This window comes from Castanea sativa, chromosome 2, assembly GCF_040712315.1.
Source record: "Castanea sativa cultivar Marrone di Chiusa Pesio chromosome 2, ASM4071231v1".
Taxonomy (NCBI): domain Eukaryota; kingdom Viridiplantae; phylum Streptophyta; class Magnoliopsida; order Fagales; family Fagaceae; genus Castanea; species Castanea sativa.
The window spans coordinates 16,071,287-16,085,787 of record NC_134014.1 but is presented as its reverse complement, the minus strand read 5'-3'; the positions used below and the strand labels follow the sequence as shown (position 1 = coordinate 16,085,787).

At 35.3% G+C, this 14,501-nt stretch overlaps 1 protein-coding gene across 1 annotated transcript; it reads right to left on the bottom strand.

Moving 5' to 3' along the window:
* Positions 1-395: 395 nt before the first annotated feature.
* LOC142625657 (alpha-mannosidase I MNS4) lies at positions 396-13,569 on the bottom strand. The gene is made up of 17 exons (XM_075799330.1): positions 13,327-13,569; positions 12,305-12,424; positions 12,125-12,217; positions 11,852-11,938; positions 10,692-10,782; positions 9,881-9,936; positions 9,428-9,500; positions 8,462-8,571; positions 6,883-6,933; positions 5,901-5,989; positions 5,676-5,757; positions 5,460-5,573; positions 4,565-4,644; positions 3,176-3,311; positions 2,377-2,447; positions 2,009-2,255; positions 396-1,321 (listed from the first exon to the last, which is right to left on the bottom strand). Exons 1-17 carry the CDS (start codon positions 13,459-13,461, stop codon positions 1,115-1,117), a joined length of 1,842 nt encoding a protein of 613 aa, XP_075655445.1. The 5' UTR covers positions 13,462-13,569; the 3' UTR covers positions 396-1,114.
* Between the last annotated feature and the right edge of the window lie 932 nt (positions 13,570-14,501).

Below are 14,501 nucleotides of genomic sequence, written 5' to 3'. Positions count from 1 at the left end.
GAGTCTAAATCATGGCTTGCCTTAGGGTTCAAATCAGTTTTCAAAGTGCTCACATCAATTTTTAAAGTGCTCACAACAAATAAGTTTCACATCATATAAACTTGAAAATATCATTTACAAGTGTAAATTACACAAATCCAATCACAATCATATTATTCCATATGTTTCCCTTTTTGGTAATTTACACCTCAAGCTGCAATTTTGATAAATGTTAGCCAAATATTTTTCTTTTTAACAAAGCCCAATTTTATACTGCACTTTTTTAAATCATCACTTTTCAAAAAACACAATTTCAAAAAGCTAAACCAAACTCACCCAAAATTAAATTAAGTTTATTGATTCACAGCTACTTAAATGATCTAAGGAAAAGATGATACATAGGAAAAACAAAAAACTTTGTAGGAAGATTTTTCTTTCATTTAATTTATAAAAAAATATAAATAAATAAACAACAATGAACTCTCAATCTTCATCCACCGAGAGCCCCTTGAAGAATGGCATCATCAAATAATTTCATGGGTGACAATGACTTAAAATAAACAAATTCGACGGTTAAAATGTTGGCCCCCTTCTAGCAACTTTTGAACTGTGTTCGTCCCATATTTGCACCATCCACCCCTAGGCTGATGAGCCCTCCACCACAATTAATCTTTGATACCCGCAATAAGGAAAAAAGGACACAAAATTCAGCTCCATTTTGCTAAGTTACATGGGCATAAAGCTGACCAAATTCCAGTGATCAAGTCTCACTTCCAGAAGCAGAAAACCAGCAACATATCAGACAGACCTACTTGTATTTCTATCCTCAAGCTCTATGCTCATTCTATTAACAACTTCCGAATAGCTCAGACCTATGATCATAATTTACATACAACGCAAAGAAAACCCCACTTGTTCTAGGCATCCAATTAGCCTGAAAAAGTTTTAACATGTCAGATCCATTTTAAAGTTCATGCCATCTCATGGCAGAAAAGCAAGCAGGATGTAGACGGCTGATATCCAGATGATTCAGAGGTCATGCTCCAACCAATTACCTTGATTTCCAAGAGTTCCATTAACACCCCAAAATGCCTTCATCATATTTGAGATGGATGAGGCAGCTCATTCTCAGATCCTACTGGTTTTCCTGTAAATTGTCATGGTCATTGTCATTGCTAGAATTTGAGTAATCAGAACCTTGGTTTGGGACCACCACCATTGAGTGGCTCTGCAAAATATTTGGTTCTCTTTTGTTTGCAGAGTCGTACTGGTTAGTTGTATCAATGGGCTCCAAGTATGTTATCCCAAACTTCTGTCCATGAGAAAGTCCAGGGCAAAATCCCTGCAGGAATGATAAACTTCTTAATAATTAATGTAGAGAATGACACCCTAATAACATGTAAAATAAAAGGAGCTTTTGCATGTGGCTTATGCACACTAATTTCTATACACCACTGCATTCTCTCTCTCCATCCACCATCTTCAGCATCACCAATTGCACTCCAAAAGTTTACAAACACAAACACCCATTACTCCCTGGCTATGGGACAATGCAGCAACAAGTGATCAACATTCACCATGTTTGCACATACGACACCAAATACTATAAACATATCCTGTTTAATAAGATTTTCCATTGCACTGTATACCAGTTGTACATTTATTAAGTTAGCACATTGTCTATCTATTTAGGTAGTTTTCTCATTTAAGCATTAAACTCTAAGCTGTTTCTAAATTACCCCCTATCCTACCCCCTTCCCCCCCTCCTCTCTCCTCTCTTCCAAGCTAAAAGGCAGGAGGTGATGGCAGCACCCATTACCATTGGCCCCAGAAGGCACCCCTAATAAGGATATACCCCCAATTGACCTCATAGAGCTAGGTATCATCTCCACTGCCAGTCTATAGTAAAATCCAAAGCCAAGCATTCAGGGAGGAGAACAAGCATATTTACCACTCATCCACCAGTTGCAAGAGCAAATTACCGTTCAAAGCTTTAGTAAAATTAGTGAAACTATAGAAAACAACTGACCTTTACCAACCCTGATGTGAGCGTTGACTCGAAAAAAGTGGAGGATGAAGAAAATCTAGAGTGAACTTGACCTTCATTGGATCCACTACCATTAGCTTCATGAGGATCAGCGGCAACGTCTGACGTATGAGATTCCTGATTATAATCAGAACTTTTACAAAAAGCCCCAATATATGAACAATGTTCACGCAACAGGGATATCTGAGGGGTTGCGGGCAATAAGTGGCCTTCAGTGCTAAAAATATATCTGTTTATGGAGAAATTTTCAGAACTTAAGGAAGAAACAAAAATAATAAAGGTGCCTCACTTTCATGAGAATAAGTTCCCTGCCTTAAAGGATCATTATTTAGAAAGCACAAAGCACTTACTTGTATGGCCCATTTTCAACAAGGTTATCTGGACCAACGGCCAAATCGAAAAGAAGCCACAAGTATTTAACCTAATTATGTTACAAACAATTAATAACACATCATAGAATAGAAAGAAATTATGGAAGATCGCAGATACATACTTAAAAAATAATAATAATAAATAAATAAAAATGAATGCATTTACATGGAGTACAAGTCAAACACTAGGACATGGAATTTTAGGTAGTGCAGTAAATAGACTGTTCCCTGATCACATGAGGTATGTTTTAAAAAAAATGAAGGACCACCCTTCAAGTTCAAACAAAATAATCTAAGGATGAGAAATTAGCACTTAATTTTGACACAGGAAGGCCATATTAGGACTCAAATTTTGATTTTTCCAGTTGTATGGATTTGTTGCCTGGTTAGGACCCACCAATACAATGCAACCAGGCTGAGTCATAGCCCTTATCCAAGTGGCCCTCCATCAGGGCCAAAATCACCCATTAAGTGTCCGATCAACAGTATCCTTACATTCAAATGTATTGCATCTAGCTTCATAAATTTAACCTTCCAATTTATGTTCTTTCTTTATGCCCCAAATCTCATTTTCCCCCATAGTCAATGGAAAGAACATATCCTCAAAGGTAATTAAGCTTAGTGGATCTACCAAACAAGAAACTTTTGAAAAATACTCTGAATTCCTACATCAACCACTCATGACCACCATATAGGTGTTTCCAGATCCATTTGACAATTATGATCTTTTTAAGACAGCAGGGTGCCAAAAAGGCAAAAAGAATAAATTTGTTCTTACAGTCTCAGCTAGGAAAAAGCTCTCCATGTGATCTTCCTGCTTGTGAAACTCTACATCTGATATATGACAGTATCCACAAGGGCATCGGGCCCCATACTGCAAGCTGGCAACCATGTCCCTTCCAACATCAAGATATCTACAAAGCAAAACCTTAAACATGATTTCAGTTGCAAAGAAGGGAAGAGCATATATGCACATCAAACCTATCGAAGAAAAAAAATGTACATCAACAAGAGTGGAGTTGTTAAGCTACAGTTACCAGAAACACTAAGATCGATGTTTTGGAATGTATATCTTTTTTTTTTTTTTTTTGATAGATAACGAAAAATTTTATTAAGAAAAAATAGCCAACCCAAGTACATTGGGGATGTACTGTGGGGGCAAAAATTAAGATGATCAAGTAAAATAGGAAGGGAAAAACAAGAACAATGTGACAGAGCCAAACTCCATGCAAAGAGAGTATGTAAGAAAAAGGTCTTAATCTCTAGCAAGGACCGTTTGCATCCCTCAAAGCATCTAGCATTTCTTTCACTCAATATACACCACATCAAGCAATGCGGCACAAGTCTCCAAAAATCTATATTGCGATGTCGCCCGAATTTATATCTCATGATATATAAGACAATTCCAAGTCAAAAGCTATTATAGGGCGTTTAGAATAGGGGTTGATTGCCTCTTCCCACAGAGGAGCATTTGGAAAGTGAGAGCTCCACCTAGAGTTTCCTTTTTATATGGACTGTAGCTCTGAAAAAATTCTGCATGTATAAATCCAATGGGGAATCCATGGATCAGCTTCTCTTACACAAAAATGGTGTGGAAGCATTGGAATTTACTTTTCTATTTATTCAGAGTAACTTGGGTAACACCAAATTTAGTGATTGCTCTATTGGCTTCTTCCTCCCATCTCAGCAACTAATCCTTGTAAAGTAGTATCCTACTTTTTATGAGATCCTCATGAAACCAATTTGAGGTGTAAAAGAATTTTTCTTTGATTTAAATATTCTTTCCACATTAGCTTTCAAAAAATATTCAGATCATTCAGCACAAACCCCACATAGGGAAGAACACCACAGAACACACCAGAAAGGGGGAAGAGGGGTGGGGGTGGAAGACACCACAGAAAAAGTTTACCCCTCTACTTGGGATTGTAAGGAAAAAGTTAAAAATAAAATAAAAAGGCTCCAAGAAAGGAGAATGAAGGACATTTTCCATAGGTTGACAGCTAGCTTAAAATTTAGTCACTTTTTTTTAATGGTTTATTTTCAAATTTGCATTACAGGTGGCCAACGCTAGTAGTTGAAGAGGGACAACCCCAATAGAATTAAAGTTTAGTTGAGTTGAGTGAGAAGGCTAAAAGGCTCCAGAAAATTTGAGAGGATCATAGCAGACCTGGGATCTCTGGTAGCTTTATAGAGCCAATATGTGCTCTCTATTAACTCTGGACGCAGTGGATAACTTTTTTGCCCTTGCTGAAAAAAAAATATGTAGCAAAAAAAGAAATTTGAACAGTAGTGTAATGATAAAACCAATGTAAATATGTTATATAAATACTAGTGCTTTAAATACATAATAAATCTAGTATATAAGAAGCACATCATTTACTGATAACGAAATCAACTAAAGGCCAAGAATTTATAGAACATAAAAAACAGGGGATATACATAAAAAGGCCAGGAATTTATAGAATATAAAAAATGGGGGAATTACATAAAAAGGCCAAGAATTTATATCTATTTCAGATTAGGTCTAATGTTTTTAATCTTGTCAATTGAAGTCCCAAACTTATTAAACAGTTTTCAGTTTTTTTGCTCCATCCATCTCCGCTATTTAGGGTAGTAACAGAGCAAAGAAAAGTGGGAAACTATTGATAAAACTCTGCATTTTACCTAGGGCTTGTTCAAAAATCAATTGGTAGCCATTGAACAGTCTAACGTAAACTCTGCGTTTCACCTAAGGGTTTCTATGAATTTCCCTGCAATTTTTAAAATTCCACAGAATCAAAACAAAGCAAGATGCTCAAACAAATTCAAGTTCATGCTGGCTTGTGTAAGGGAGGCCGTGCACTTAAATATTCTAACCTGCCAAACCCTTCATAAACAATACATAGATAATGATGAGTGGTCTAAACATTATCCTTAAAAGTACTAAATGCACCAAAATGGCATATGGGATTCATTGGGGTACGTCAAATCCTTAGACACCAACAATTCTAGCAAATTACCCTACAAGTAGCTTAAGTTTGAATGCAATTGTCTCAGGGTTCAGACAATTATAATTAATGTACCTGAACACTGAGAGTAGCAAGATTAAAACCCTCTGGAGTGAAACCATATCTTTTCCAGACACTAAAGAAGGCTCTGTGCGTTTGAATTGCAGGATCAATGTCCCCAGCTAAAACCTTTCAACATCATTAATACAAATTACTCCAAACCACAAAAGTTTCAATAATTCATGACACCTTCATATTACACGGAAGACAGAATGAAAATAAACTGAAAACCTGAAGGCCTGGCCAGAACGCCTGCAAACTGTTAAACAATGGCCAGACAATAGCAGCAGAATCCATATTGACTTCCACATACCTGCACAGACGTATACGTACACACATAAATCAATAAATAACCAATTGGAATACAGCTGAATCCCAATAAGAACATGGAAAAAAAATGATAAAACAAAGGCAAGGATATTTACATAGTGGCACATAATAGCCACAAGTTTTTACCAAGGATCATTGTAAAGATAGTGCATAGCAGCCGCATAAGCTTCTTGGAAAATGAACAAATACTCCTCGTCTCCAAATAATAAATAAGCCTGAAAAGTTGTCATGAAAGGTAAACAAGAACTGAAAAGAAACATAACAACCCAAATTCACCACTAAAACAAGCTTTAGCATCATGTGTGTGTTTTGCTATTTTTACAGACATGTCATATGCATCAACATCTCTATACTGAGCTGATATTAGTGCATAAGAAGGTTGGCACCCGTTAAATACTGACTTTATTCCACAAAATCATGGTTTATGCTTCAGTAATGCTATTGACTATAGAATAAATCAAATGCAATATTCAGGAGAAGAATATCAAGTTAAAAGAAGATAGAAATGATCTATAAGCATCCATAGTTATTTAAACTCATTTCTCTTCCTGTCAGTAGAAGAAAATAAATTGAACTTGAAATGAAAGCAGAAGAAAGTACAGTAAACAATTTTCTCAAACAAAGGCATAAAAACTAAAATAAAAACAAGCTTTTCTATCTCCCTGCTAATAGACATGATTCTTCTACCTTAAACTCCTGAAAACCACCATGACTCACTGTACACCCTTTTCAACAGTACTAAAACAAACACTCTGCAAAAAAAAACACACCACACTACTTGATCAGCTTGCTGTTCAAAAGAAAAGCAATTTACTAAATGCTACCCTGAACCTCCCACCAACACTTTGTCACAAGACTCCAATTAGTTTCTTGTAAAACAAAGATATCTATTGTGGACAGCATATGCTATAACTATATCTGTAGTCTCCCCTCTAGCCCCAAAGCACTATTTTGTGCTTTTACCACACACATTTATATTCTACAAGTTTGCCTCATGACATAAAGAAGGCACCAAGCATCAATTAATAGAACTAAGCTCATTTCAAAGTATTACATGGATATCAACGAGCCCAAGGAGGTTTCAGCACTGCAAATTATGTTTACTAACCTTCAGGAGGTACTCATAGAAGGAGTCAATACTAGTTCCTATTCCAGCATCCTGAAAAGGCAGCAAAGAAATATAAGTTTACTTAAATTGGGACGAAAAGAAATGTTTCTTTTCATAGAACATGGAATTTAATGGATGTGAAAAATAAGTTAGCAAACAGGCTGCCTGGAGATGTTTTAAACTAATTCAAATAGTCCACAGAAAGTGAAAAATATTTCAACTACTATGGATCCTACTGACATATCACACATCTCTGCATATCTAAGCACATAGATATTTACATAAACTTTTATGTTTTTAAACCATGTGTGCACAAGTAAATAGAATTACAAATTGGAAAGATTAAATCACTCAGCCTGCCAGACTGCCAGTAAGTTGCTTAAAAGGCTCTTTGGAAATGTAATGTCATCTTCCATCATTATGTACACAATAAGTTCTAAAACTCTTCATCATAAGCCTCTAATTCCAGCAAAAAATCAACTATCCAGTATCATTAGGTTGGGATTATCAAATCCAGTGAAATCAACTAAGTTTATATCTGGACAGCACCATAAAACATTGCACTGCTGCTTTTGATTTATGGAGCTTTGTTTTTAGATACTTTGGAATTCAGTGGGTTTGATCTTATGTTTGGTTGGAGAAATTGGGTTCGTAACCACTTGTCGGGTATTTGGAATATTGTTCCATTATGTCTGATGTGAACCGTACGGAGGGAGAGGAATCGACACACTTCTGTAGATATGGAAAGTATGAGAAGCCAATTGTTAGCAACCTACACTAGATCCTTATATGAGTGGTCCTGCACTTGGGGTTTACAACTAGCAATTCTATTGTATTGTTTCTAGAGTTGTCGACATTTTGTATATAATTCTTTAGTCTATGTTTTCTTAGTACATTAGCCTCTCCTCAATAAAATGATTCTTACTTATCAAAAATAATAGTAATAATGAGAGAGTCAATTAATGGAATTGTGAGTGTTTAGAGTACTGACGTACATTAGTCGTAGTGTGTTCTTTTCTCTCTTGTTTCTTGTTCTTCTCTGGCAAATTGTCACTATTCATATGCAATGTTCACATACTATTCATACATAATGTTCAAACTAATGTTTAAAACCTGTGGGCAGATTTATTGGCAATTTCTTCTCTCCTCCTTTTGCAACCCCGAGTCAAACCCTTACCTTTCCCTACCAAAACACTAGTCATTCTTTGAACCCTAACCCTTCTTTCTAAAGTTCTAAACAATAGATCCTCAAATTCTCTTAACCTTAAGCCCAACACAATTGCACATGCAGATTCTACTATCTGTTGCATGTTGTTGATAAGATGGGAGTACAATGTTTATGTTAGCTGTTAGCCTAATACAACCCTCCATCCAGACCATAACCAATTGTTTAAAAAAAAAAAAGAGACACTAAGCATTAAAGAAGTTTATTTAACTTTCATTTATCATTTATCAATAAAAGATCACAATGTTATCTTACCTAACAAAAGAAAAACAAAAACTTTAGGTATTAGATACTGATACAGATAATCATTGTAACATGACGCTCACATTAAAATCATGTAAAATAGAATGTTACCTTTTGTGTCCATTCACCTGTAAAAACATTGATATGAGCACCAACTAAATTCAACTTTGAACGACGCGCCCAAAGTCCACGAACTGCATTCTTGGTAACTTGTTCAAAAACTGCATTTCCATGAAGTTGAGCATTATGCCAACGCTCTTGAAAATTAACCTCATCCCTTCCCCACAATTAAAAGAAAAAAATGGGGCAGGCAAGGGGGAGAGGGGGGGAATATGTGGTATACAAGACCATGTTTAGAGAATCTAGCCCGACAAGCTAACAATGAAGAGATATAAAGGGAACTATTACAAATTCCGGTGCAGTACAAGTGTAGTCAGAAAGGTTAACATATCAAAAAAGACACACTTGAAGAACCACCCTTCATATGGTAGGTCAACAACTTGAAAGAGATGTAGCAGAAGGTGCACAACAACCAAGGAGATTAAAGAAAATAAGTGTAAAATATTATGGCTGCCTAGAGTCAAACTTTCTTGAAGATAGAGGTCCAGCCACCAAGGCAGTGGCTACTCATAAAGCCTAGCCTCTAGCAGGAAAGCATATGACACTTCATGGGAGCAAATATTTTAGCATGGAGTGAAGAAGAGTACTGAGGGTAAACAAAAACCAGCTGCCTGTGATGTATGGACTTTTTTTTAACTGATAAGTTACACATGCACCCTGTGGGTCTTGAATCCACAACCTCATCCTCCACTTTGCCTTACAAGAGGAGGTGCTATTTGAACTAGATTTTTTACAATAGGACTTTCAAGATTGAGACCATTTAGAAAGTCCAAGCTAGTATAATATTAACAACTTCCTCTCACATATACTCGTCCACTAAAAGCTATAGGGCTGCATTTTTTCTACACTAGTGAGTACCAACAGCATGTCATCCCACATAACAAACTGGAGGCCAGATTCCATTCAGAAGCTAGACTGATAAAACATAATGCCATGAAACAGGGTAGTAGCACTTACTGGGATCATTCGTCAAACGGCTAAGCACTCCAAATTCCAAGGTCAAAGTCCCACCACCGGCTGTGGATGTAACCTAAACAAACCAAAAGTGGAACGTTAACACTCTACCTAGATATAACAAAATAGAGATTAAAGAGACTGGACAAATAATTAACTAATTGAACAGTTCAGAAGATAGTTAATAAGTGGTAAATTCAAGGTTAAAATTTTGAATTAGTTAATAAGTGGTAAATTCAAGTTTAAAATTTTGACTTCTCCTATGTAAGTTACATGTGGTATGCACTCGTACTGTTAGAATTTATCCTAAAGGCGTGGTACAATAGGGATTAGTAAACTGGAAATCAATGTGTAGTGTAGTCCAACAATGATATTAGCTGCTTTTCATGCTAGAATGCCACAGAAAAACTGAGAAAAGAAACGTGTACATAAGGAGAAAAATCGGAAAGGCTTTACCTTGCTTTCATGTTCATCAACGCCATGCAATAGGTTGACAGATCCAAATGGAATGCCTGCAATTAATAGTGTCTGACTATGGTCATGAAATGATAAGAGTATTTATACGTGGACATGTGAATGGCATACTTCAACAATTGGAAACAAAGTGCTTGATGCTCAATCATGCTTTAGTAGACAACATAGAAAACATTACAGAAATACTTTAATCTGTATGCAGCTAAAAATTGCTCTCCATCAAGCCAGAAAGCTAGTGATGAATGAACCCCTTGATCATTGTCAAGTATAATCTCCTCAACTATCAAACTTGAGATTAGAAACAAGCCATTAACATTCATTTATGATCTACCTATGCCAATCTAAGCCTCCTATCAAAACTAGAGACATACTGCCATTTGTCAAATAGAGCACTGTCATGCTAATTTAGTGGTATTTTTACAAGTTAAGTAAAAGCATTCTCTTTCTTTCTTTTTTTTATCTTTTTTTTTTATCCCTAATAATTCAATATTTACAAGAGGGAGGAGAGATTTGAAACCTGGATGTCTTCGTTGGAAACTCTAAGAGATGACAACCAATTGAGCTACAAGGCTCTTGGTGCAAGTTAAGTAAAAGCATTCTTATTATAATATTCCACAAAATGGTGGTAATATCATATCAAATAAAAATAAAAAAGTCCCAAGATAGATGTAAAATAAATACTCTATTTAAATAAACCAGCCAAGGATTGGAATGATTAAAAATGCATAACAAATAGTGAAATTCAGCCTGCAATAACTTGCACATATCAATTAAAATCATCCAGTAGCAATACCTGTAGGCGTGTCAAATGCAGGTAACAATCTACGGGCCAGATCCTCCGCTAAGTTAAGTAACTGATTGTCATAGGATGGGATTTTCATGCCCTGCAAAGAAATAATATGGGAATAATCCAATGAAGATCCTAAGATGATGGCATACAGCATAACACCTGTCATATGAAAACTAGACGCTAAAAGAGAAATCAAACATCTTTTCTGGGTATCTCTTGATGGCAACATCAAGGTAAAGGAGACTGCTGAGGACACTTTGTTGCTTATCTTTTTATTGCTAAGTTACACACTCACCTAGTGAGTCTCAACCCACAACCTCATCCTCCACCTTGTTGCTCTTAAAAGGGAAGGAGGTGTCATTCAAGCTAAAGCTCATTGGCAAGAAAGACATGCAACACAAATGCTTTCATACTTAATAGATATACAATATCTTTCTAGACTTTTTTTTTTCCGATAAGTACAATTTTTTTCTAAACATTCTCCCAGATGAATAAGTAATTCCAAGTTCAGGTCACACCAAGGAGTCATAGCTACTATCCAGTACCTCAGCAAACACCCTCAACAAATCAAAAGCATCAGAAAACCATATAGCAAGGCCTTATTTATAATAGAGTAATGTAGCACTAACTTACTATTAAGGTCTAACAAACAATATTCAAGCTTTGCTTACTGGAAAATGTTTCAGCTATAATGGAGCATCTACATATTACAATCCAAAATAAGAGTGTAGAGTTCTTTTGAAGCTAGAATCACCCTCTTTTTAGCAAAATGCTTGCTAACAAATCCTCAGTGTAATCTTTTCTCACTTAAGCAATCTCAGAAAACCTTTTATCATTATCTTTAGGTGTTTTCTGTTATCACTTAATGCCAACCTCCCATTGAAGGAAGAAAAAAATGATTGATAATTTACATATGCACCCAATTGGTATTGAACCCACAACCTCACCATCCATTTATTCTCATGGGAGAAGGAAGTGTCATTTGAGTTAGAGCTAACTCACATAGCATTCACATAAAACTTTATAATTGAACAAGGCACATGAGTCCTTTCAGCTCAAAATTTGCTATTTTTCTGACGACATCAAAAGGATATTCAATCCTTTACCTAGAATGGAAAAATCATAAGGAAAAGTATCCATTTGGGTACATATTTAACTTATACCGTAGCATAATCACTCGCAATAAGATGAGCAGAGAGTAAACCTCCAAGAACGCGGATAGTAGTCTCGAACACAGATACTGTCTTATTCTGCAAAAACCATATAAAGAGCTCCAAGTTAGATTTCAAGTTCAATTTATATTAACCAAAGAATATGTAGATTGACTGAGCAACCAAAGCAATTCAAGCCAAAAATGTAGAATGTATAAAGAACTAATCCCAACAGGCAAGTTTGAAACATCAATTTACATGAGAGAGAGAGAGAGAGAGACTCACAATATCAAACTGAAGGTTTTTACCAATCCATTCAACAGAGGAAGCAAAATGTTCCCAGTCACCAAGTAAAGCCAGCATGTCTAAGGAGTCAATCTGTTACAATGTCATGATGACAAACATAATGTAAGAGAAACAAGAACTCAAATATCAATCAAATTGGAAAAGAAGAAATTATCTTACCAAAGTTAATGCATAACCACCTAGTGTATCTTCCCCTCCACATGAGAGTGGTCTTAATTCATCAAGAGGAAAAGCATGCTCCATATATCCATTAAAAGCATGGTAGAACATTCCACGCACCTGAATTTATGAGAGAAATGTATCTCACCCAGTTTAATAGATCAAAGCATCATATACATAGCATCACCAGCCAAACACTAATAAACAACTACCTGCCAACTAAGTGCTCATATCTCTCCGAAGATTTAAAATTTTAAATCCAACACTATTTCCAATTAACACTAAATAAAAACTCCATTAATGAAATGAAGGAAAATATACAAGGAAAATGCTCTCGGGACAAGAATTTTGGAGCCTTTTTTTCCAGTAAATGAAGAACTCTAAGCCATTGATACAAAACCCTGGCATTTTGTCTTCCAAATCCAATATATACACAAACACTGAAAGGTTATAATATCCTGACACAATATCCAAAATCATCAAAACCACATTCATAGTTATTGTTCAGCTATCCTTCCAAATTTTACCAGCAAAATTCATGGTACAATATTAAAAATCACACTTTTCTTTTAAAATTCTTACAAAGATGTTCAACTGTTAATCCATTCCAAGCATAATGAACAGAGTCCCAAAAATGAAAAATCTACATATAAACCCATTCCTTCATTCCCGAACAAAAACGACGTGTATAATTGCAAATTTCAATTGCTTTTATATCGAAATACATAATTGATTTCATTGTAACACATCAACCTATAAGAATCCCAAGCTTAACACTCCAACAAGCCCTTCATTTTGAAATCCCAATATGGATTTTATGAATTGATCCATATTACCAAACAGACCCAGGGCTAAACTGTATAAAGAAACACCGACCCCCCAACTGTTCGATCAATTGCCTGAGAGAACATCAGAGCACTATATATGGCATTCTGATAATGAAACAGGTCAAATTAAATTTTAAGAAACCAAAAAAGACCGTTTCGGTTTTTGGATTGCGGGAAATTTGATCGGGGTGTTACCTCGTCTCGGAGCTCTTTGGCTTCCTCAGGAGTGACGCCCTCAGCGAGAGCTCTATGTATGAAAGCGTTGGGATTGGCTAAGACCAATAACAACAACAGCAAGAGGATTTCAAAGCACCGTTTTGGAGCTTCCATTGCTTCTCTCTCTCTCTCTCTCTCACAGTGTCACTTTGAACAAAGACATTCGCTTTTGTTTTGTTTTGCTTTGCTTTGCTTTTCTCTACTGCGCGCTTTTGCTTTAGCTTATTGCATTTGCACATTCCTGTTTGTAAAACATGAAAGCCATGTGAGGTGGGAAAATTTTACTCAGTTTTCTTACTATGTTAAGGATTTACCTACCTAAATATTTAAAAAAAAAAAAAAAAAAAAAAGGATTTACCTACCTACCTACCTCCTTATGAACAAAGGTTTTTTTTTTTTAATTTTATCATATTGCAATTTTATAACAAAAAAAAATTGGTTAAAAGGATGCTTTAATTAAAACTTAAGAATAGTTGCCGGAGCCTATCAAAATACCATAGTTATAATGGGAGAGTTTAATCTTAGATCAAAAATATTATAAAAAATTAGTTGAGTTATAAGATTCTTGACTTCCAATTAAAATCTAATATTCCAAAATGTGAACTAATGCAAGAATATTGATATGAATTTATATGTTAAAAATTAGCAATTGTAGGATTTTTTTTTTTTTTATTAACAGCAACGGTAAGATTTGTTACTCTTTTCTTGGAGAAATTATATAGTTTTCATGTTAGACCATGTCATTTATCCATTATTCCACTAAAAAAAATTTACTGGTTTAAAATTGTTTAATTGGCTTATGATAAAAAAAATTTGTTTAATTGACAGTAATTTTAAATCGTATGGAATTTTTTTAGTAGAATGGTGGATAAGTGAAGTCTATATAGATCCCATATGATTTTATATATCAATACCAATCTGAACCATGCTTGAGTAACTTAAAGAATTTGGAAGCAAAGCTCTCTTTAGCCCTATGACTCCTCTAACTCTCCCAAAAGGGTGAGCTCAGTTCCGCCTCCAACTCCATCTTTACACTACGTGGTGAAAAAAGAGAATAGCAAAAGTGTATATGAAAGAAAAAAAAAAAAAAGCGGGGTTCTTTCTAGGTTATTAATAACATACCTAAAACCATTTCGACTTGATCAAGGAAAAAA